Source organism: Castor canadensis, chromosome 11, assembly GCF_047511655.1.
Source record: "Castor canadensis chromosome 11, mCasCan1.hap1v2, whole genome shotgun sequence".
Classification (NCBI taxonomy): domain Eukaryota; kingdom Metazoa; phylum Chordata; class Mammalia; order Rodentia; family Castoridae; genus Castor; species Castor canadensis.
This window is the reverse complement of record NC_133396.1, coordinates 18351429-18376820: the sequence shown is the minus strand read 5'-3', so window position 1 is coordinate 18376820 and position 25392 is coordinate 18351429. Positions and strand designations below refer to the sequence as shown.

The 25392-nt window shown below is 40.3% G+C and overlaps 1 protein-coding gene and 1 long non-coding RNA gene across 11 annotated transcripts in view; one reads left to right on the top strand and one right to left on the bottom strand.

The window, feature by feature from the left end:
* The window catches only part of LOC109676013 (uncharacterized), a 355135-nt gene that overhangs the window by 173419 nt on the left and 156324 nt on the right, over positions 1 to 25392 (bottom strand). For 3 of the 9 annotated variants that reach the window (XR_012438537.1, XR_012438538.1, XR_012438543.1), the window contains one exon: positions 18902 to 19883. The exons of 2 other annotated variants lie outside the window; for them this stretch is intronic. This is a non-coding gene — a long non-coding RNA (uncharacterized lncRNA). Of the gene's footprint in view, positions 1 to 102; positions 9491 to 18901; positions 19884 to 25392 lie in introns of those variants that run through there. 4 more of the 9 variants (XR_012438540.1, XR_012438546.1, XR_012438534.1 and 1 more) reach the window with 3 other exon arrangements.
* LOC109676010 (leucine-rich repeat-containing protein 37A2-like) overlaps positions 1 to 25392 on the top strand; it is a 49759-nt gene that overhangs the window by 22296 nt on the left and 2071 nt on the right. For both annotated transcript variants that reach the window (XR_012438518.1, XM_074045622.1), the window contains exons 7-13: positions 1160 to 1231; positions 1827 to 1907; positions 12413 to 12484; positions 13010 to 13084; positions 18706 to 18824; positions 20789 to 22536; positions 22828 to 22929. Coding sequence is in view for 1 of the 2 variants with exons in the window: in XM_074045622.1 (XP_073901723.1) it covers positions 1160 to 1231; positions 1827 to 1907; positions 12413 to 12484; positions 13010 to 13084; positions 18706 to 18824; positions 20789 to 22536; positions 22828 to 22929 (2269 nt within the window). In the remaining variant the exon portion in view is untranslated. The remainder of the gene's footprint in view (positions 1 to 1159; positions 1232 to 1826; positions 1908 to 12412; positions 12485 to 13009; positions 13085 to 18705; positions 18825 to 20788; positions 22537 to 22827; positions 22930 to 25392) is intronic.

Here is a 25392-nt window from a genome sequence, read left to right as displayed (position 1 = left end):
TTAGTCAGTTGATCATATTTATTTGTGAGTTACTATCTATGAAATGTATAAAGGGTTCAAATGAGATAATTTCTGAAATCTCCAGCAAAAAAAATTCTGCACTTGTGTAAGTCTGTGTGGGTCTCAGACTATCTCTGGCATTAAATACTCCCTATACATTTTTAGATTTCTAAAAATTATATAGATAAGAGAGATGTAAAAACAAAATACTCCACTTACAGCAGAAAACAGGTAATAAGGCCTGAGCAATTATGGTGCTCATATGAACCTTATTTTATAAGTGTTCCTATGCCATATACTTCTTGTATTTATATTTAGTCTACAGCCCATGGGTCAAATCTAATCCACATGCTTTTGTGTAGCTCATAAGTTAAGAATTGGGTTTTTTGTTGTCGTTGTTGTTTTTCTTTTTACATTTTTAAGGAGCTTATCTGAGTCACTTTTTTGGTCACTGTAACCAAATGCCTGGTAAAGGAGCAAAGACACATTTTGGCTCAGTTGAGTGGTTTCGGTCTGTACCTGCACTCTCCATTGTTTTGGGGCCTCTGGGAGGCAAAGGTGTGGAGGACAAGGCTGCTAACCTCACGGCAGCCAGGAAGCAGCAAGAGGGAAGAAAGAGGGTCTTGGTCAAAGGCATGCTCCTAGCGACCTGCTCCTTCCACCTTAGCCTCACTTTCTAATCGCTCATTCAGCTCTGAGCTTCTCAGTGGGTGAATCCATCAATGAAGTCAGTGTCCTGATGATTCAATCACCTCTCACACCACCTGTTGGTGACCAAGTCTTTAACATGTGAGCCATTTGGGGGGACACTTCATATCCAAACTTAGAAGGGTTATAAAAAAAAAAAAAAGAAGAGAACTCAGGACCGTGCACTATAGACAGGAACTCCACCACTTGAGCATGACTCTAGCCCTTGTTATACCCATAATAAAAGTATCCCTCAAGATCTACAGTGAATGTTTTATTTATGAAAATCACGAAGGTGAGATTCTTAGGTGGGAGCAGGATTAGGGGGCTCTAGAAAGTTCAAATACAAATCCAAAGTTTAGAGTTTAGAAAAAATTATGTTTTCAATATTATTGAGTCTAAATTCTATCTATTCATGCTAATTAGATACCTAATAGCTAATCAATGCAATGTTTTCTTTTACTTTTCCTAGAGATTTATCCTGCAATAAAATACAGTATATTGAAAGACGGACATTTGAATCACTACCTTTTTTGAAATTCGTGTAAGTTACTTCATTATGCCTGGAATCTTGCTACTCATTTTGAAAGATAATTAAAATTTTGCTAGTAGAAAGTTACTAAAATTAATTAGCAGGTTCTTTAGTCTGCACCAAAGATGACAGTGAGAATCATTACAGGTCAGAGTGAACAGTCCAGAGCAGTGCTTCTCCATCAGTGTGACTTTACCCCCAGGTGACACCTGGCAGCTGTGGATATGCTATTGGCACCTAGTGGGCAGACAATAGGGATGCTACTGAATATCCTGCAATGGACACAGAATTGTCCATAAATGACAAATGTCAAAGAAATGTCCAAAATGTCAATAGCACTGAAGTTGTGAAACCCTGTTGTAGAGAAATAAAGATCACTTAACACAAGTAATCATTGAGCATTCACTCTTTTGTATCTAATGCACTGCATTTGTAAATGTTAAAGTATAAATCATAAGCCAGTATCATCCATAGTGAGATTCCTTTAAGGTATGTGAAAAGTATTGATGTTATAATTCATCATATGTAAGTTAGAGTCACTGCCAATGATAAGTGTTCTGAAAGAATATCTTTTTCCTCTCCTTCTTTGGCATTTTTTTTTTTGTAGAAATCTTGGTTGCAATTTAATCACTGAATTGAACTTTGGAACATTTCAAGCATGGCATGGAATGCAGTTTTTACACCAAGTGTAAGTGGAATAGAAGACAAACATGTTTCAAACTTATTTGTGTCTTAAAAAAAAAAAACTCATAACATTACTGTTAGCTACGTGTAAGCCCTGTACAAATTCTGTGAATAGTACGTCTTGATGCATTCCATTTTTTCAAATAAGGAAACTAACGTACAACAGGTAAGAGCCTTGTGTGACTTACATATGACATGCTCTGCTTTCCCTAGTACTGATCTTTGGCAGGGGCACTGGAGACATCATGCAAGTAACACTCAAATTGGCACAGTCGTGGTCCCCCGATGGTGCTGCTCTGACATGTGAATGGTCCTTGAAGTTTCACTCACAAGCTGAACACTGATTCCTTCTCACATGCAGAGTTCCTAACTGCTTAAATGTTTGCAATGTATAGCTGCTTACAGAGCGCCAAGTTTAACACAGAATCCTCCAGCAAGCAAATGGGGTGGGTGCTTTCTCAATGTCAGTTTCTTCTAACTGACAAATCAAAAGAATTCTAAAAACCTGCCATAGGGCACCTCTCCCCTCAGAACATTATTTTTCAAGAAAAAGATGGTGCTGGCAGAGTGGCTCATATAATAAGAGCACCTGTCTAGCAAGTGTGAGGCCCTGAGTTCAAACCCTGGTCCCACCAAAAAAGAAAGAAAAAGATGGTGTTTGTATTAAGCTTTATGGTGAAAAATATTAATAGGAATATACACTGCTCTAGCCTGACTCCATATACCTTTTTTTTCCTTACTACCTTCAACAAGAAATGTGGAGTTTAATATCTTTTCAGCTCAAAAATTCTATGATGTGCTGGGTGCCATAACCCATGCCTGTAATCCTAGCTACTCACAAGCATAAATGGGATGATCACAGTACAGTTCATGCCTGGGCATAAACATGAGACCTCATTGGAAAAATAACTAAAGTAAAAAGGGTTGGGGATGTGGCTCAAGTAGTAGAGCACCTGCCTAGCAAGCATAAGGCCCTGAGTTCAATCCCCACTACCAAAAAAATAATAACAGTAAAAGTTTAAAAACTCTCTGCTGTTCACAAGCACACATTTGTAATCCCAGCACTTGTGAGGCCTAGGCAGAAGGATCTCAAGTTCAAGGCTACCCTGGACTACATAGGAAGACCTTGTTTAAAAAAACAAAAAAAGCAAAATAAAACCTGTGATGTTGAAGAGCCTGAAGGTCATCTGAGACTCCAGATGGACAATTTTTACCTTGAGTCTCCAAACCCAACTTTGGGAAAGGTCATCCACCTGCCTCGTGCATCAGAAATCCAGGTTCCCAAGTTCCCTTCTGGTTGGAGGGAGGGTTGAGATTTGCCTGGAGGTGGATTAACTGCTCTTACAGATGGTCCTGTGTAGCAGCCTCCTTTATCCCTTCACTAATTTGCTGATGCCTATTTGGGGAAAGAACCCTAGGGGTCTTTGCTTTCCAGTCAAAGTAGGGATGGGTATTCGGTTAGTTAAGACTCATAAAGGAGGATGCACCAACTTGTTATTTCTAGTTACTGTGTTACTTCAGAGGAAAAGACATTTGTTTCCTGGTGATGAGAAAATCAGAAGAGATAGCACATGGCTCAAATAGTACAGTGACTGCTTACCAAGCACAAGGCCCTGAGTTCAAATCCCAGTGTTGACTGGTATTAGATTTACCCCTGGGTGCCAGGTAATTACAACCCAGTAAATCTCTTGAGTAAAGCCTCCATGTTACTGAAAAACAATAACCCAACAAGTTAGCAACATGTTAGGGCCCAAATCCACCATAAAGGGGAGCCAAAAGCTCATTAGCAAACCACCATTCTTCGAATGGTCATAGTAATCCTATCTCTGTTTCAGATGAAATCAGGAATGAAACACAGAACACCAGTAGTGGTTAAGTGTAATTTTCCCCCAACTTTAAGGTGCTTCTCCTTCATTCTCCTACAGAGGTCCAGACTGATAGCTTAGTTTTTAAAATTCTTTTAGTTGCTTCATTGGTTCTGACAACACAAGTGCCACTATTTTAGAAACTGAAGGATTCTACCAAGTAGAAAGGATATACCTTATTTGGATAGAGCATTTTCACAGGGCTTGTCTGCCTCTTCAGGATTGTGCCAAGATCACAAAGCACTAAGAGAGACAAAGAGGGAAATCCAGGCTTTATTCCTGTTGAACTACTTGTTCCACTATAGAGAATATCCACAAGCAGGAGCGGCCACACTACGAAGGCAAACTGAGCTGCAGTCTCACAAACACCCTGTTGCTTCCTCCCAGACCGCTAGCATTGCTTCCTACAGATAGCTTAGGTGCCTAAAAATTGGCACGCTGCAGGCTGCGGTCATCGCTTTTGATTTGTACTGGAATCCCGGCAGCTTCTCAGGTTGAGAGAGGGCAAATCACTAAAGATGAAAATAACAGCTCGGGTCTGTCCTTTGGGATGATTTAGGTTGGTTGCTTAATTTGTAAATGTTCAAAAGTTTTGAATAATCAATTGTTCAAAATAAGGTATCCAAATAAGGAATATCCTTTTCCCCTGGCAGACCCTTCAGTTTCTAAAATCATGGAGCTTGTTGTTACACACACACACACATAAGTGGCATGGGGCATTACCTGTCTTCTGGCTACTTCCTGCTGGCTAGGGGCAATGTGGGGGGTTGTTGAGTCTGGAAAGTTTGTAGAAGCATGATGGCCTTGAACTGCTCCCCTGAGATAGCCCGAGAAATGGCAGTAATACATTCCTGTAACAGTTTTTAGAGGGTACTAATGAGGCATGGTAGGAACATTACAGCCAGACAAACAAGAATGAGAGAGGGACCACCAGCAGGATAAGCCATGGGTACAAGGAGGAAAGAATATTAGTAGGCTGTACAGATGTTAGCTGTTGTGCTCTGTCCCTGAGTTTTTTTTTTTTATCCTGTCCTTAACTATGCCAGACTTAGTGGTGAAGAAACAACAATCCTCATTTAGGAAGAGGCATAGCCTGCCTTTTTCAGCTGTGAGGAGATCTAATCCCCTCCTGTTTTGAAGGCAAGGTCACAATGGGAAAAATAAGGAGTCCCAGTAGAGGGAAGACCCGTGGCATCCACTTAGCCCAGGAAGACCACTGTTCCCAGCTGTCTGTTGTTCACTGTTGGAGATTGGCATTGAGTTCCTGACGTAAAAGCAGCATCCTTTGTGCGTGGTCTGAGTGGCAGCCTGTCTAAAGAAATGTACCCTTTGGGAGACGAAGTGAGCCTTGACACATGGGCCAGCTATCAGCATGAGAAGGAAAACCAAGGGACCTTGGGGTACAGACATTGGCTATAAGTTTAAGTAGGCAAAGGAACTGGGGGCAGGGGACAAAGGTATATATAGTAAACGGTTCCAGTCACAGGTGTGGCCTGGTTGGTCATTACCTCAGTCTTTGTTTTGGGAGAGGTTCCAGAGTTGTTATCTGGAGGGTAGAAGCAGTTTAGTTCTAAAACTAGAAACACCTGTTTCGAATGCAGAGGAAGTAAAAGTCAGAATGCTCCCAGTTAAATAGACTGCCTAAGGGAAGATAACTCCATGAGCATGGGCTACTAAAAAGATAAGTTTGGAGCCAGCAAAAATAATGTCTTTTTACCTAAAATGAAGGCCTTGGCCAAAAATATGAGTTTGCCTTCTGTCAGAGGTGCTGCAAAGGCTTGAGTGACCAGTAGCCCTGCATAAGATCTTTAAAACCTCTCAGCTTCAATAACTTTTGTGAGGTCTGGCACAGGGGAGTCCATCCGGATTGTGAAGCTTTTCCCTCTCGTCTCCAAACTCTCTCTGAAGAGAGTTAATTAATCTCTCTGAAGATTTTGTTAATTAACCATCTGGTTAATGAGAGTCACTTGGTGCAGGAATACCTTCTCCTGGATGTTCTCGGCATTGGAGGGGAAGCTTCAGGCAGGTCAGGTGGGAATCAGTGCCAGATAAGACCCATTTGCCCAAACAATAAGAAACAAAAGAGGTTTAGAAGAAATGGGCCTACCTGGCATTCATTTTTAGTTCTGCTTGGACTATAGATGTTATCCTGACAACTTAAAAATGCTGCAGAATGTTAACAGACAATAGTTAAAGATTTTGAAAAAAAAAAGCCAGCAAAAGTAAATATCTAGAAGGCTGACTCAATTGAAAAATAGGTACTAGGTAGAGTTATTTTGGGTTGGATTGCAAATGCTCCAAAGAGGGACCCAGACTGAGAATGACAAGACTTAGAATAGCCATAGTTAAAATGCTGAAAAATAGTTTGGGAATTGTCAGAACATTTAGTTATCTCCTTTGTGGACCACATTTTTAGGAAAATAATTATGACTGATAGTATAAAAACATCAGCACTAAATGCTCTTTGTTACAGTTAGGAACATATGGACACAAGCTTGCAAAAGTCTAGCATCCTTAACTTTAGATCTCTTACAAGTTAGGGGGACAATGCCTGTGATCCCAATTAGCCTTATTTTCTAATGTACAAGTATATTTCATACATACACAGTAACACTTATTTGACTAAAACTAATATAGGCCAGGTTCTAAGTAGTAGGACTGCCCAAATAGAAAGGTTTTGCTGACTGTTACTGATAACAAACAGCACACCTGCCAAAAGTTTCATTAACCATTTTCTATGTCAAAGGTTTCGATGTAACGCTTTTGGATAAAGAACTTTAGCTGTTTAGTTAAATTTAATGCTTTTTGATATGAGAGCTTTAGCTCATCATTTTACATAAATTGACACTTTTAACTTTGCAAATGTTTGTACAATACTTAAAGTCTAGACACAGAACACAGTAATAAGGTGATCATGTAAGAGCCCTTTGCATGAGCAAATACGTAAATGAACTCTGATTTAGTAGTACTTAAAGCTTGATAAAATCTTTCCTTATAACAATTTTTTGCAGATGTTACTCAGAGCAGAAAAATATTAAGATAGCCTTGTTTTATGGGCATAGAGAATTAGATTTTAGTTTGACATGAACCTAGAAAATCTTTTAGGCAACTCTTAGATTATAGTCAACTTTTAACTTTATCACATACCGAAGCTTTTATTATACACTTTTAAGACTTACTCAGAACCTTCATATAACATTCTGAAACTTCTGATGGTTTGTCCTTACCCCTCTTCTCCATATTTGGAACAATCTTTAAGACAAACTCTTCTTTACAAAATACTTTTTCATCCAAAAGCTTTCTTTCCCTTTAACTTTTCCCCAAACATACACTCAATACCTATCTATATCCTTTCTACTTGTTGACTTTGTAACTTGTATTTAAAAATAACTTTTATAAGAATTTTAATTTAAATAAAATTGTTTTTTTAATTAGCCTTATATTTTTACTGTATAGACCCATATATACAGGCAATTTTAAACTGTTTTTATGCAATAAGTAATTTATAAAGATACCATTTGTTAATAAATCTAATTATAAAAAAATTGAATATAAATTACACTTATGATGGAATAAAACAGATTAAGGTTACTGTCCATAAAATAATGCCTATAATTTAGACAGATCTGATTGACATAACCTTTGAAAAACTGGTTTTTCTTAAAAGTAGCAGCAGAAGAGGTGGAGGAAAGAAGAGAACAGAAGCCTTTCGTTTCTTTACATTAACTCTATAATAAGAATCATCCTAAACATGTTTAAACACACACATAGTAAAAAAAAGTTTTAAGTTAGGCATGCCATACATGTCAATTTAAGCACATGTATATTCAAGAGTTCAAGAACATATAAAAATTAAGTGGCCACAAGTACATTGATTAGTTATTTTAAAAAAATTTTCGGAGCAGATTGAGATGTGTTCCATTTTGTTCTTTTAGGACTCGTTTTGGGCAACGTAACACCTGTGGCAAGAGTCAATTCTAGGAAAGTGTTTTGAGTCAGTCTCAGTCTCCAATAAGAAGACTGTTGTCATAGCTATCAAACTTTTGTCTCTAATAAGTTAATCATACAATAGCCATACACAAAATTTACACAATGAAACATAAAACAATTACATTAATTTCAAGTGCACTCTTAGATATGGGAGGCTTTAGATCTACCTCTAGGGGTGTTTTTAATAATTTTTAAGAATAGTTTGCCTTGGGCTACAGTAACTTTGTTATAAGACAAATCTTTAAAATAAATTTAGGGAGCCTAGTCTTGTAGTGTTGGCATTCCATATCCTTGTCAGGACAAAGGATACAGGATGCATGAGGGGATATACAAGTCCATCCTCTTATTTTATACTAAGAATTTTGTTTTTAAATTAGAATTTGTATGACAGGCTGGAAAATGGGCAGAGGGCAAAGTAAAAAGGATTACCTCTCCAGTGAAACTGGTGATAGTAAGCATGGAAAAGATAGAATGAATTAGCCCCTCAAGAGTTAATATTTAGGTAAGGCAACTCATGAAAAATCCAAATGCCTTATTGAATCTGTAGCAGAACTCAGGAAGGCTGCCCTTTTGTCTTTTAGTTCATGCCATAATCTAGAAAACAGATTTTAATTTTTATTTTAAATACATGGGGCATTTTAGATAGAGAATTGAAATTCTGTCATTGGTTTTTCCATCCTGTGCCTACATGAGGCTGAGGTCATGGGTCCATCATCCCAACTGTATTGTGCCTTGGCCAGGACAGCAAACGGGCCAGCCCATGGTCGCTACCTGCAGTGACCTGGATATGACCTGATCCTCTTCCTGGTCTTGACATGTCTGCAGTGGGAAAACCACCCACCATAAAACAAGACTTAAAGGAGAAAACTGTTAGTAGAGTGTTTAGGCAGACTTTAGAGGCTTAGTCTTAGGTGAAAAACCAGGAGGCCAGTACAGAAAAGTAGCTCCAATCATTGGCCACATGTCATTTAGATTTCCAATTGATTTTATGTTTGTAGTCCTGGGACCATATGAGTCACTCGGGGTGCAGAAAGAACTGACAATGTGACTTGAGCAGGACTTTTCTTTCCCTTTCTCCCTGTCCATTTCTGTCTCTACTGTCCTCATCTGTGTAAGGTACTGCCGAATTAAGACCACACCACATGTGGAAAGGAAAGGTTTATTGGTCCAGGCTGCAGGGCCATCACTCTTGGGTTCAGAGTGAGGTGGCTTGGCTAAATTGGGTAGTGGGCTTTATAGGAGGGGCCGAGCCATGGGGGAGGGAGAGAGAGTCTCTGGTCTCTGATTATCTGCGATCACCAGATGAAACAGGTCGACATGCCTGGCTAGTTGAGTAACTGGAAGTTCCTGAGTTGTTTTGCAAGCTGAGAAACAATCAGGCAGGGAGAAACAAGCAGTCATAAATCGGGGTCTGGTTTTAAGGTGTAGCCTCGGGTCCTTCCACCCACCCCAAGAATGCCAGGGACCTAACAATCTGTATGGCCAGTCCAAGAGAGGAGACAGGAGCTGGACATGGAGTAGGAGGAGTGAAAGTAACCTCCATAATGGCTGAGACAAATTTAGAGAAAACTTTTAAAGTTATACATTGTTTATATCTTGTGAAATGAGAAAAAAGGAAAGGATGACATAAAGCTAGGTTGAAGCCAGAGGAGACGGTTTTTGATGGTGATGTAGCTGTGGATGGTAAGGTGTTGGGAGCAAATCCAGCCATGGAAGATGGTCTCTGGTGGACCTGTCAAAGAAAGGAAAGGGTGGAACAGCGGTGAAAAAAAGGAGAGAGGCAGTGGGAACTGGGGAGGAAGACTCCAGCCTCCATTCAGTGCCTGAGAGTGAACCTGGGAAGAGCTGCTGCTGTCCACTGCTTTTCAGGTTGTAACAGCAGAGAGCTAGAGTCAAACCTACAAGCTCCAGCAGTTTGAACAAAGGGAGGGTCGGACTTGAGATAAAAGAAAGCCTAAAGATAAGAGACCTCTTGCCATTTGCTGTTTCTCACAATAAAGTTGTCGAGGTCTTGGAGGACATTGGGATTAAAATTTTAAATTTGGGCCATTTAGAGGAATTGTCTAATTTGTATTGAAGTCAAATTTAGAAAAACAGATGAGGATTTTTCATTTTAGATTGCCCTTTAGGCTCAGTTTGGTAAAATTGTATAAAAGACACCCCAGGGGGAGTCAGAGGAAATCTTTGAGTGGGTATTACCCATGGCTGCAGTTAGGAAGTTTTCCCTAGGATGTCCCCCAGGGAAAACTTGCAAAACTGGAAAAACGAACCTAGGGCCACAGAATAACCACAGCCAGACTCACCAGGAGCCAAGTTGGCTGGAAGGTGAGAGGGAGAAATAGGAATACCGAAGGGGAGAATGGCCAGACTGACACACTGAGGTGCCACACAGCCCATCCCTGTAGAAATCAGAGCCGGTGTTGAGAGTGTGGAGTGGAATCCGCAAAGGGCCCTGCAGGAGGTCTCAGAGGAATGAGAAGTTAGGAGCGTATGTATGACTAAAAGGTCAGGCCCCACAGTAGTGTGGCAGAAAATATAGTAGTGTTAGCATCATATAGAGGATAGTGAGGTGGGAAAGGAGAGGAAGGGAGAAAGAGAGAGGTTAGACAGTTTTGGAGATAGAGGTGGGCACCAGCTGCACACCTCAAGGGAACTTAGGCATCTCTTGGCCTTTGTGTGTCTCTTTCAAGCCCGGACCAGAGACCCCACGGGGGTGCATCATTGACCTTATGAGGATCACCATGAAATCACAGTAGCCCCGAAAGGGTGTTCCTCCCCACATCCCTGCTCAAAACTCTCCTGGGTTTCAGCACCAAATGAAAGAAAAGTGGAAGCTGGAGGTGTGGCTTAAGTGGTAGAGTGCTAGCCTATGAAAGAAAAGTGAAGAAGCTGAAAAGAGACACACTGAGAAAGCATCTGTGACCTTCATAAGCATCAGGTCTTTATTAGGGAGACGAGACCTGAGAGGGGCAAGAGAGCACGCCTTTCTTACAGCCTGGGGATTTTAAACATCCTGTGGGGTGGGGAAATGGAGGTTGGAGGGGGATGGGCATTAGGTAAGATGGTTGGGAAGGAGGAGGGGGAGGTGCTGGACATTAGTGGGAAGGTCATTGGGGTTGGGGACTTACGCGTGTTATGTTTCAGTGTTTCTCTGCATTCCAGCAGTTATGTTCTTACTTCATCATTTTCACTAGTGTCACCATGTGCCATGATTTTAAATCACAGGGAAAAGGGAATAAAAAAACTATAATGCTCATCGAGGCTTTCCCGTATGAGGTTAAAAATTTACTTGTAATCAATTTTTGTATAGGTAATATACTCTAAAAGTTGTTAAAAAAAGTTATTTCTATATTAAGCCCTCTCAAAATTAAGTTTAAGGTACAGCTATCTTGAGCCCCTTTTTTCATAAATGTTAAACACAGGCTTTGGAATCAGAACTGAGTTCAAATTCCAGCTTTGCCTCTTACTTGCTTGGTGACCTAAGACAAGTTACATAACCAATCTGTGCCTCAGTTTCCTCTTTTGTAAATGGGGTAATGACAACATCTACCTCACAAGATTATTGTGATGATTAAGTGTGAAATGATGATAACAGATGCCTGGCAGCCCAATGGAAACTAGCTGTAATAGTCATTTGTGTGCTCCACAGAAGTTACACTAATGATTCTTGGTTAGAGTTAACCTAAAGGCAGGTTTTCTTTTCTTCCTATTTCTTTCTTTACTTTTTGTTTTTGTTTGCTTGACTTAAACAATTGAAAAGAAAACCTATCCAGCCTTTTGAAGTAAAAATTTATATCAAAAGTGAATTTATGCCAGGCACAGGGACATGTGCCTGTAGTCAGTTAATGAGAGGCTGATGTAAGAGGACTGCTGGAGCCCAGGAGTTCAAAGCCAGCCTGGGCTACATAGCAAGGCCCTGTATCAAAGGAGAGAGACAGGGAGAGGGGGAGGGAGAAGGGGAGGAAGGGAAAGGGAGAGAATAAGTTTATTCATCTCACTGATATGTAAACAGAATGATATTTATTTATGCAGCAAACATTTGTTAAATAACTGGTAAATTTCAGGCTCTATGCCAGGCACAGGGATGATAAGAACAATAAAGTGTGGTCCCTGCCTTAACCTGCTGATAGTCTGGGTGATTGACAGGTGACAAGTGATTAATTACCTGCAGTATAACAAAGGCTGTGATGTGACAGAAGAATACAAGTAAGAGTATGGGATGGGAGCATGGGTTTAACGGGTTCAAATCATAAATTGGTCCTATTTTTTCCTTAATTGAGTGAATTAGATCATGAATTGTTTCACATTCTAAATTGAAAGATGAGCAACCTCGTGAATTATGGAGGACCTAAAATACACTGTTTCCTACAGGGCAGGGCTCCCTACCAGTGTGGTCACTTTGAGAGTTTTTGACCTGAATGTTCTTTGGCATGTTTTTTTCCCTACTTTTCCTCCTCTTTCTTTTCTCCACTTTATTTTTTGGAGACCTGGGTAGATCCCAAAAGAAGGATGCTTATGGATTCTAAAAGTAATTTGTAGGTAAAGACAAAAAATGATTTTTAACCCATAATTTTCATACAAAAATGAATACAAACTTTTCCTGTAGTCTCATCCATACTGAAAATGACCATTTTAGTTCCATTGCATTTTTCAGAATTCTCAGTCGTAATCCTCTGACAACTGTTGAAGATTCCCATCTTTTTAAATTGCCAGCATTAAAGTATCTGTAAGTATTGCAATAATTTTTATGAGTCATGAGATGATTTGTGTTTTTGTTTACTTTCATCAAAGGTTAAGCTGTCATTTTAGTTTTAACTAGGTAATTGAAAAAATGTTATTGGCAAAGGAAAGGATTAAAATGAACAAGACAGCCAGCCAGGGAAGAACACATAGAGATACTCAACATGTAAACACAGGTAGAAATATCATTTATTCCTCAAAGCAAAGAGTAAAGGATAGGAGTGAAAGCAACATGAAAATGAGAAGGAAGATAATGGTTAGAAAAAAGACTTAGGCTCTGGTCAGTGCCAAAGTCATTAATTTGATGATGCAAACAGTAAACTTAAATTTCTTCAATAAGAGTAATTATCTTAAAAAAAAATAAGAGTAATTATCTTATGTGACAAGGTCGTGAAATGGCTTGTTTCATGGGGAAGTCAAACCTGAACTAATAACATTTCCTTGAAATGTCTTTTTAAGTACACACTGTCTGTGTTGGGGTTCATCATGAATGTGGGCTTTTCTCCCTCAGGGACCTGGGAAAAACACAAGTGCGACTTGCGACACTTGAGAACATCCTCCTGATGACTCTTAAGTTGGAAAAACTGTAAGTTAGTTTTTCTTAGATTTATGTATCGCTTTAGTTTTCTTTGGCTTGATTAATGTCTTAATCAGGCTTCTTGAGATGCCATTTCCATGTAATAAAATTCACACTTTTTTTTTTTTTTACGGGACTGGGTTTGAACTCAGGACTGCACTTGTTAGGCAGGTGCTCTACCACTTGAGACAAACCTCCCGAATTCACACTTTATACGTCTACAGTTTGATGGTTTTGCATGGCTATGTAATCATGACCCATTCCTGATGTTGAATGACCTTGTCATCCCCAAAATCCCCTCATATCCTTTTGGAGTCAGTCTACTCCTCCCACTGGTAGTCCCTGGCAACCATCAAACTTTTTTTTTTTTTTTTTTTTTTTTTTGGTGGTACTGGGGTTTGAACTCAGGGCCTACACCTTGAGCCACTCCACCAGCCCTTTTTTGTGATAGGTTTTTCCAGATAGAGTTTCACAAAGTATTTGCCCAGGCTGGCTTCAAACCACGAACCTCCTGATCTCTGCATCCTGATTAGCTAGGATTACACCTGACTTTTTGAGCGTTTTATAAATGGAATCATATAGTACTTTGTGTTTGGCTTCTTTTACTTAGCATATTCCACTGGCAGTGTATGAGAGTTATACTTGCTCCACATTTTCACCTGATCCTGATATTTCAATTTCTTTCTTAAATTTTAGCCTTTTTTTACTAGTAGGTGTGTAGAGGTGTCTCATTGTCGTCTTCATTTCCATTTCTTTAATAGCTGATAGATAAGGTTGACTGCATTTATGGGCAACTGTCTGCTTTACAGAAGTGTCTGCTCAAATCTGCTCTCATGTTTTAGTTGGATATTTATCTCCTTCTTTCTGAGCTTTAAGAGTGCTTTACATACTCTGGATCCAGGTCCTTTCTCTCAGATATGTGCTTAGTAAATATCTTCTCTCTGGTTGTGGCTCGTCTTTTCACTCCACTGTCTTCTGAAGAGCAGATGTTTTAAATATTTAAATTTTGATGAACTCTATCTAATGTAGGAAGTTTTTCTTGTATGGTTTGTATTTACGTGTGTATGTGTGTCTTACCTACGAAATCTTTGTCTAAGAACTTGTTGTCACTGGGCAAGGTGGCTCACACCTGTAATCCAACATACTTGGGAGGCTGAGAATAGGAGGACAAAGGTTCAAGGCCAGTCTGGGCAAAAATGTAGTGAGAACTCATCCCAATGAGTTCATACCAAGCCAGGTATGGTGATACATTTCCATAATCCTAGCTACAGCAGAGGCTGTATATAGAAGGATCAAGGTCTCAGGCTAGCCCCAGGCAAAAACATGAGACTCTGTCTGAAAAATAACTACAGCAAGGCCAGGTGTGGTAGCTCACATCTGCAATACTAGTTACTTGATGTTAGAAATATCTTTAAGATATCAGGATATCAGGAGAGACAGATGACACAACTCAGAAGTCAACCAACAAGGCAAAATTTACTTCTGCAGAAGGGTGGGCCATAGACAAAGAGCAAGTACAACCAGCAGGGTTTTATCTCTAATGCAATGCTGCCCCTCCCCTGAATTGGGCAGATTTTGGGGGTCACAGTCTATGCAGTTGGCTAATTTGAAAGAGGACATTGGGATGGGCTGTTGAAGAAAAGTTTAAAAGCTCTAGGAAGCAATAACTGTTTTAGGTTATCAGCTCTGGAACCAGGGGATCTAGTGGAATTTTGTCCAGCTGAGGATAACCACTTTTGTTCTTAATAGAAACTTTTATCATATTAAGTAGCATCCATGAAGCAAGTGTATGGGAAGCAAGTTAGTGAGACTAACATTTGTAACAGCAGGGGTTACTGATTAAATCCTTTGACAGAAAAGACCCAACCTAAGCTGATTCTCACACTTGAGAGTCTGAATTTGGGAGGATCATGCTTCAAGGCCACCCTGGGCAAACAGTTCATGAGACCCCTATCTCCAAAACAACTGGAGCAAAATGGAATGGAGGTCTAAGCAGTAGAGTGCCTGCTTTGCAAATGTGAAGCCCTGAGTTCAAACCCCAATCACACACACACACACACACACACACACACACACACACACACACACAAAGGGCTGGGGGCATGGCTCAAGTGGTTGAGTTAGAAACCATAGTACCAGAGGTGCAGCTCAAGTGCTAGAGCACCTGCTTCTAAGTGCAAAGCCCTGAGTTCAAACCCCAGTCCAATCCCAAAACAAAACAAAAACAAAATTAAAATAAAAAACCCATAGTACCTACAAAACTGTTAAAAATGAGAGGGGAGGGGGCTGAGAAAGAGTAAAATAGATGATCAAAGAACTTTACATGCCTGTTGTAAATATCACAACAAAAGCCCTTTGTACAATTAATTTATGCTAGTAAAAATCAAATTAAAAAAACCACAGTAGCAACCAAAAAAAATCTTTGTGTAAGCCCATCATAAGATTTTCTCCTATGTTTCCTCTCAGAAATTACAGTTACATTTAGGTCTATGATCCATTTTATTTTTTTTGGAAGTTTTGAAAAATATTCTGTAGGGTCTATCACGACATACCACTTACAACAGCTTAAATTGTGACACCTTCCCTCCAATATGGCAAGCTAAGTAGAAATTTATGTGCTCAAGGTTAGTATGGAAAAGGCCCTTCATTTAGCCCTCTGCTCTGATCATTTCCTTACTGAAATCGCCACGATATCAAATCTGTTGGTTTCTGCTCCAGTCTTATCATCCTCAACCTCTCAGAGCATCTGCCAGTTGATCCCCCACTATCAGGGAGATGCCTTCCTTTGGATAGCAGAGTCCTCATCACTAACCAGGCTTCTTAGTTACACAAGGTAGTGGTGTTCTCCCTTGTCCTTCCTCCCTCCTTTCTCTTCCCTTCCTTCCCTCCCATCTTCCTTCCTATTTCTCTTTTTTTCTTCTCTTTTGAGACAGGGTCTTGCTATGTAACCCAGGCTGCCCTTTTTTTTTTTTTTTTTTTTTTTTTGTGCTGCGTGGGGGTACATTGTGGGATTTACAAAACTTCTTACCATGTATCAAATATATCATACTTGAATTCACCCCCTCCACTGTTCTCCTCCCCCCAGGCTGCCCTTAAATTTGCAATCCTCCTGCCTCTGTCTCCTGAGTGCTGAGATTACAGGAGGCCATCATCATGCCCTGCTGCTTTTTTCTTAGATGGAAAAACACTGCCATTCTCTGTGGCCATTTTCACTCTTTAAGTTTTCTACATACCTCATGCACATTTATAAGAACTGTTTTCATGTGCTCATGCTAACATACATGTAAGTCTTGGGTTGGTTATGACTTTTTCCCCCCCAATATGGGTCATATTTTCTTGCTTCTTAATAATTTTTGGATTCCACACATTGTGAATTTGAGTTTGTTGTGTACTGTATATTTTGATATTCCTATAAGTATGCTTGATCATATTTCAGGTGAGGTTATGTTACTCAAAAACAATTTTACCATATAGGTCCTAACTTTGAAGATTTGTAAAGGGGGACCACAAAGTAACCTTAATCCAGAGTACATTATTGACAAGTACTAAGGCAAGACCTTTGAGTACCCAGTGCACCATGATCATGAGGCTTTCCAGTCTGCCCTGTAGGAGCAGGCAGTATTGCTAGCCCTGTGCCATATCCTCTAATCTGTTTGGTGGTTCTTTTCCTGGCCTTGAGTAGTTTCCTCAGACACATGCTCTGATTAGTACTTTGCTGTATATTCCCAACCATCCTTCGACACGGCTCCAGAGTTCTTTCTCTGTGTGACTCTTTCTCCTCTGGTATTGTGCTCTAAATTATAGTCACCTTGGTTCACCTGGACTCTCAAGTTCCATTTCCTTTATTTATTTATTTTTGGCAGTACCGGGGCTTGAACTCAGGGCCTCACACTTGCAAGGCAGACTCTCTCCCACTTGAGCCACTCCGCCAGCCTCAAGTCCATTTCCTTAACTAGGGAGATCATGGGTCGCTGCTTGTGTTCCTTCCCTACCTTGTAACCTGGAAGCTCTCTCAAAGCGGCAAGCTAGTGTTAGTCAGCTTTGCATCACTATGACAAAATACCTGAGAAAACAACTTAGAAGAGGAAAGGATTTATTTTTTCGGAGAGGGGGCTCTCACGTTTACGAGGTTTTTGTCTGTGGCTATTGCTGTGGGTCTGTGAGGAAGAACAAATGGTAGTGGGAGCCTGAGACAGAGGCTGCTCACTTAATGGGCAGCTAAGAAAGAGAGTGAGAGAGGGTCCAGGGAGAAAATATACACTTCAAAGACAGGCCCCTGTGACCTACTTCCTCCACCTAGACCCCATTTCCTAGGAGCCCAATTCAGCTATCCGCTTATAAATGGATTAATCCATTAATGAGGTTAACACCCTTCAACACCACCCTATGGGTTATTCCTCATAAGGAAACTTTTTATTGATGTTTTGTTGTTGTTGTTGTTGTTTTGGGTGGAAGGTTAAGTTGGTTCCTGTCACTCCATCTTGGCTATAAGCCAATAATATTCTTTAAGTCTGTTTTGTTTTTATTCAGGGGTAGTCATAGACCAGATGTTGTTTCCTTTAGTCTAAAACATTTGATCACCTTTTTTTCTTTTGCCTCTCATGACATCAGTACATTTAAACAGTCTGAGACAGTTGTCTTGTAAACTGTCCCACCCTCTGGATTTGTCTTTTCCCCAGAACTAAATTCAGGTGAAACCTTTGATATGCCACGTGATTTCAGGTGACCCATGATGCTCTTTAATCACGTGATTAAAGTGGCATCTTCAAGATTTCCAAGTTATTGCTTGATAATTACTAAATAACCAGTGGAGTAGCAATTTGAGATCAGTGAAGATGCTACCCTCAAACATCTTTTCACCCCGCTGTGCATCAATGAGAGTCCTGTTCAAACCAGTTATAATTCGCTTTTCTAATCCTATCACTCCTTCTACATTTATTAGCTTGCACTATTGTGCAGTCCTCACCACACATACCTGTTTTTTTTGAGTATCGCTATGGGTACAGGATTCTTCTTATTTATGTCGTACCTTATTATCATCTTTACAGTTCTTTGATGCTGACATTAAAGCCAGTGGACAAGCCCTCTACAGGGCTGAGCTGCAGCCTAGCCCTGTTTTTTTGTGTGCTTAAATTGCCCAGATTTGCACAATATGATCTGTTGCTTTCTAACAACACAATATGGATTAAGCTATGCTGTTTATAATACCTATAATAATTTCTAACATTTGCCACTCAGTGGGAATTGAGAAAGTGACTCCATAAGTTGGGAGCTTATCATAGAAGTCTGCCTCATTCCTGTGCACTCCCAACCCAGAGTGAGACTTGAGTTGAGAGGAGATGCTTCTGGTTGATACTACAGATCAATGTCACTCAATTCTAATCCTTAGCACTCTATTTGAGGCATATGACACCCACTGCCATGCTGATCCTTCATTTGGGCACCTGTCTTCCTTCCCATTTATTTTCAATATTCAAGAGCAGCAGTTTATCTTTGGGCTTCTACCAACCTGTCCAGGTCGTGCTGCTTCAAGAGTTCTTTCTACACAGCCCTGTGGTAGCCTTGGCCTGCCTCTTCTACCCCTCAGTAACTGTTTCCATTAACTTAATTATCTGTGTTTCCATTTACAGGATCTTACCTCGGCATATGGCCTGCTGCCTCTGCCAATTTAAATATAATATTGAATTTGTCTGCAAGACAGTCAAGCTGCATTGTGACAATGAATGTCTGACAAACACCATACATTGTGGTGAGTCTGTTGTTATATGAAAAATGTTTTAATTTTAATGTTCAGTTTTTAAGTAATGATCATACATTTTTTATTTATTATTTTTCTTATTCATATGTGCATACAAGGCTTGGGTCATTTCTAAATTTTTTAAACTAATAATGTAATTGCTTTAATTTTATTCATTTACCCAGAGTTAAACTCCCTCCATTTCTGAACTGCTTCAGTGCCCAATGTCAGGTTCTTAGTTATCACATAATTTATAATATAACTCTTCCATATGGGCAAGGACCTAGAAGAGGCAGGGAATGATATTAATGGTCACACACTGTACTGTGCTCTCTGCTTGGTGCTTTGACATCCAGTGATCCCTTATTCATATAGTGTCATGTAGTTTGTAAGTTCCTTTTGTAAGTGTTAGTTACAAAATCAGAGTGCTCTCTGATTTCTAGGGCAGGTGTAGGTGGGTTTTGATAGTTTGTTTTATAATATTTTTATAAAAATATTATACGCAATGTTCTTTTATTTGGAGCCTGTGAGTTTCTAAATCTGTAACTAGCAATTGCTGCCTTGCTTTCCTGATGGAGTGAGGGCTCTTCACGCTTAGACTGTCCAACTCTGAACTCACTCTCAATCTCAGGCTTTCCTATCTATTCACAGATCCCTCGGGTGCTTTTAAGGCTTTCTCTGTGTATTGGGTCTCAACATTAGCACTGACTTCATGGCTCCCAAAATATCACTGCTTTGATATCCTGACAGCTTGGAAACAGGGCCCTACAGGTGAAGTGGGGCAAATAAATAGGAGCACTTTGTGACTTACGTGAACCCAGTGTTGCTTATTTTTCAAAACAATTTTTCACCAATAACATTCACTTCTCCCCCAGAGGTGGCAAAATACACTTTTTCATCTTCTTTTACAGTGAGGAATATAAGATCCCAGGTACCAAATAAATGCTTTAGCCCCATACCTGGGTCTTCTGCCTCCAGTTCTTGGCTCTCCAGGAGTCCACATTCTTCCTCTCTTACCATCTTTCCCTCCTCTTCTGACCCTCATCACCACCACTAATACTCTCAATTGTCCTGGAAAAAAAAAAGTCTACTTCACCATAGTCCACTTGACCTTCATGCAGTCAGAAACTTTGGATGGCTCCCAAGTTGGAAGTGTTAGAAATGAAATGAAAGCAGTGCAGACATTGGGCAAAAGTAGCATTTCCCTAAGGCACTTAGGATCTCAAGACATGTTTCCCCAGAAATTGCTGTTACTCTACAGATTCGTTGCACATTGCACTTAGACATACAGCTGGGCAAACTAAAAATTTCCTAACCTACATCCCGGCTCCCTGCCCAAATTTAAGGAAAGAGCCAGGAATGAGACAGTGTTTGTGTTTTTGTTTTTGTTTGGTGTAGAGCCTTCTTTTATGCAGGTTAGGCTACATGGGATCAGAGCCCAAGCAAAGGATGGGTAGGTGGAGGAGGACAGGGCCAGCTGAGGACTTTTTAGCAGAAAGAATGCTCCCTTCAGAGGATTGTCCTTCATCATGGTCCTCTGTGGATGGTAGCAAGAACACAGTATGGGGAAGGGAGGTTCAGAGAAAAAGCTTTGTTGTCCTCTGTTTCTGAAACAGGACAGTGTGGAGATTGTGAATGCGAAGAGAGTTTTGCTGAGCAGGCAAATATTTGTCTTCCAGTCTTGGTATTTTTTGAGTGTTGGGCAATTGACTGTCCTAAATAGAGTTCCTGTATTTCACACTATGGAATGTTCTGAGTAGGTTGCTACTTTGTTAAAGGTGGTTTTTTCTCTTTTTGTTGCCATTGCATAGGTTTAAGTTTGGGCTTATTTTTCTCCCCTTTAAATGTCACTCAAATATTTGCCTACCCCTACTTATTTGACTGTGATATGTGGCGATGAACTGATTAAAAGAAAAACAAAACTGGCTACCAGTCTTCCCTTATCAACAGCAGTCTTTTTTTTTTTTTTTGGACAGTTGAAGAAGCATCTATAGGAAATACAGAAGGAAAATTCATGAAGGTGTTACAGACCCGGAAGAAGAGCACAAGCACCGAGCTGACTATTGAACCAGAAAGGGGATATGAGGACCAAAATAGTGTCAGCTTTTCTGGCTTCATAAATGAGCAGCCAGCCTTTAATGATGAAAGTGATCTCATTAGTGCACTAAATTACATATTGCCATTTTTCTCGCAGGGAAATCTGGAAGAGGCAGAATCAAAATTGTTACCATTCATTAAGCTGCTTTTTTCCAATGTGTTAAATGGAAATAATTCTCCTGATAATTTGAAAAATAATATAAGAAGACCCACTCTTAAGCCTTCTTCAAACAACTTAGCTTACAAAAATAAATTGAACAAGCTCTATTTTCTGGAAAATGTGTTAGATGCAGAAATTCAGGAAAAAATTGATGAAGTTAAAGAGAAAGAAAAAGCAGCCATGTTTATGCAGCCCAGCCTTTTAGGTCCCAAATCTAAACGCCAAATCTTTCAAAGGAAAATGGACACTGCCCAACCAGAGGAAAACAGCCTGGCAGAGTCTGCAGAGAAAAGGCTGCAGAGGGTGAACAGAGTCCTCAAGGGGCCAAAAGGCACACAGAAAAGGCCCTTCAAGGAAGTGAGGAAACAGAGCATCTGGGAGAAGCAGAGTGCCCCACCTCTTGTGGAGACTATTGCTGCAGAAAGGAGGGATAAGAGACCACCCCTAAGGGAGCTGGAGCAGCTTCACATGGTCCAGGAGCCCAGGATATCAGAGGAGTTCACCTTCCAAACAGAGCCCTCACTCACAAAAGAACAGAAGGCAACGGTCTCTTCTCTCCTAATTCCATACTCAGTGTCCACCACTGCAAAACCACTCCCTGAGGTCAGAAATAAAGCAAAAGACTTAACCTACACCATGTTTGTTTTAGAAGATGCAAATGCTAGAGTTAGAAACATGCAGGCTTCTAAACCAAGCACAAATGACCAAAAAAATCACCTTCATCAAACAGGCTCTCATGTGCTCCATAGAATACCCAAATCCAGAAAGAAAAAGTCACACTTGAACGTGCTGCTTGCACACAGGCCTCCATTCTCTGCCGTAAGAAACCTCATAAGTTCCCCTTCACGAAGGTCCTTTTCATCTTTGCGAGACCTGAGTTCTCAGAACAACCCGTTTTCAGAATTAAATGTTTTTTCAGAACCTGTTATAGAGGACACGCCTATACAAAAGCAGACTGAAGGAAGTGCTCTTATGGCAAACACGGATGAGCCAGAAGATACTCTCTCTGAAGCCACAAACCAGGAAAATGCTGCTGATGCAGATTCCAGTGTGGGTGCATTTGATGAAATACCAACTGTGAAACAAACCAGTGAGATACACTGGGAATACCCCAGCATGGGCACTGACTCACCCACCAAAGATGTCCTTAGCACATTGGTACCCCTGGCTGATCATCTTCTATCGAAGCTAATCCAGCAGCTTCCGTCCCTCATCCCCAACAGTGATGTGAGAGCACTTCTTTCTCGTATGATTAGGACCTTGGGAATTGACTGCTCTGATCCTGATGTGCAGGCAGTCTGTTCTAAATTCATCCTCAGAACAGGCTACCTGATGAAAGTTCTCAGTACACAGCAAGAAGCCAGTACATCCAGAACTGACTGGGATACAGACCAGTGGAAAACAAAGGACTACATCAGTGACAACACAGACGTTCAGAGTAAACAGAAGGGGCAGGAATCAAGTGAGGTGAGCAAATCATTTAGGATATGCCACTGAAGCAGGAAGACCAGTGGCTCTAGTCTAGTGCAAAGTTATGAAGCCAAGACAGTGTCTCCCACTTTGTTTCTTTGTTGAGTGAAGTGGGACCTAAAACAGATAAAAATTAATAGAAAAAAATGCAAATTAATGAGGCATGTAACACACTACATTTGGTGTGTTCTTTAATTCCCCTAAACTACTCACCTGCTGGAATGGGATTTTAAATAGTTTTCATCCTTCCCATCTCTTTGTTATTTAACAAAAAAATTTTTTTTTTAGTTTACAGAAGAAGTTCCAGGATCTGGTTATAACAACAAGGTCATCTTGGCAGGATCTCTGGCCACAGTACTGATGATTTTGATAATTATCTGTATCATTGAGGTAAGGACCACAATTTGTTCAGGTTTCCAGAATATGTGTTGTCTTTGTAATAGACTCCAAACCCACAAACTGAAAACCAAAGGGATTTTCCCACTCTCTACAGAAAAGTAATTCTGTAATGGTGTACGTAGTCTTCTCTCTATGAAATAGTATTTCTCACTGTCAAGCCTGCGATACCAGTAAGATGACAGAGTCTAATTTGTATCTAGGAGTCAGGGACCGGCAGGTGTTAGTTTATGAAGACCTCCGGGAAGATGATCACTGGCCACTGCACAGGCAGTACCCTCTGCATCTCCCAGTGGCTATGGCCTTTCTTGAAATTTCTATAAACTCCTATACTGTTTTAATCTGTATGTACAGTTCAATCTGTATTTGTATTTATTTGTGTTTTCATTATTTCCTTTGCCTGCTTAAATAATAAGCTCTGAAAGGACAGGAAGCCTGCAGTGTTTTACCTGCCGTAGAAAGTAATGGCAGTCAAAGGAAGAGAGATAAGCATTGTGTCAACTCCACAATGAGGAATAACACAATGCAATATTTATTTCAAGTAGTATACAGCGTCCAGCAACAGACAGACGAGGTGTTCCCAAGGAGTGTGTGTGTCTGTGCTGGGAATTAAACCCAGGGCCTTGCACGTGCTAACCAGGTGCTACACTGAGCTACACTCCTAGCCTAACACTAGGTGACTTTTGAAATGTCACCTTCTAATATTCTAGTCAGTGGGAGAAAATAAACAAATGGTAATAGAACAGCTGCCTAACTATTTGGGAGCAAGTAACAAAATATTCCTACTTTCACCTTAAACAAACATATTTCGGTAAATGTAAAGACGGGGAAGAGAGAGACAGAAACAAAGAGGGAAGGAGGGAGAGAGAGAAAGACAGAGGGAGGGAGGAAGAGAGCGAGCTCTGAGAGAGAGGGAAACTAAGTATAAAAGTATTAGGAGAAAACACAGGCAGTACTTTTATAGTTTTGTGGTAGAAAAGAGCTTAGTAGGCCTGATGCCATGGGCAGGAACCTTTGGTAGATTTTGCCTCTGATGCCATAGCAATCTTAGCATTTATAGACAGGACAAAGAGTTTTCCACAGATCCTCACAAAAATCCTGTGAGGAAGAGCTCATTGATCCTGCTTTACCAATGAAGGAGATCATTTAAGGGTCCAGTGGCAAAACTGAGGGCAAAAAAAACCAAAAAAACCCTCCAATTTCTCTGACTGTAAATTCATTCTCTTAACATTCTCCAGGGGAGGGTTTTATGGTTGCATTTGTTTTTGGTTTTGTTTTCGTACTGGGGTTTGAATTCAGGGTCTCACACTTGCCAGGCAAATGCCTAGTATTTGAGATAGGGTCTCAGGTTTTTGCCAGGGCCAGCCTGGGACCATGGTCCTCCAGTCCCTCTGAGTAGCTGGGATTACAGGCATGAATCGCCCTGCCCTGCCCTGAGTTTTAATTGCATAAATATTATACATCTTTGGTTAAGTTTATTCTGTGGGACTTTCTACATCTTTATTGCTAGTGTAAATGGGATCTTTCTTCCATTTTTCCAAGTCATATAGGTACACAGGAAAGGTATTGAGGTGTGTGGGCTGAGGTGTGTGGGCTGATCTCTTTATTTTGTACTTAGCCGACTTGGTGAATTCTCATTACTTCCAATAAAAGTTTAGTTAATTCTCTTGGGCTTTTGGGTTGTCCATCATTTCACATCCAAATAGTAATATTTTGTCCTTTCCTTTCTAGTGCTTATACCACATTTATTTTCCTTATTGCATTGACTGGGACCTCCTCAACAGCAGTGTCTCCAAGCAATAATAAGAAACATTTTACTCTTTATTTTTGATTTTGAAACAACACTGTTGTTTTGGTTTCTGGTAGATATTTTTTTCTTTTTTTTATTTATTCATATGTGCATATGTTGTTTGGGCACTTCTCTCCCCTGCCCCCCACCCCTTTCTCCACCCCCTCCCTCTCCCCCCGACCCTCCTCCTTGCTTCCAGGCAGAACCTGTTCTGCCCTCTTCTCCAACTTTGTTGAAGACAAGACATAAGCAACAGTAAGAAAGACATAGCATTTTTACCAGTTTGACATCAGGATAGCTATACAGAGAGATTCCTAGCATTGCTTCTATGCACATGTGTATTACAACCCAGATTGATTCATCTCTATGAGACCTCTTCACCACTTCCAGGTCCCCTCGCACAGTGACCTCTGTCGTTTTAAGGTGACTATTAGATACGTATATTTTAATCAAGTTAAGGATGCTTCCTTTTTCTATTTGAAGGGTCTGTTAGGAATTATCCGCTGAATTTCATCTAAAACAGTCAATACAATGTATTAAGTGCCAGCTGCATGCAAGATCCTAAGTTAGGTACTGTGGAAGAGAAGAACTATTAACAGAGTAGAATTCCTGTGTTCAGAAAAGTTATCTCACTGGGTAAATAAGACCTAAATACAAGGACTGGATAA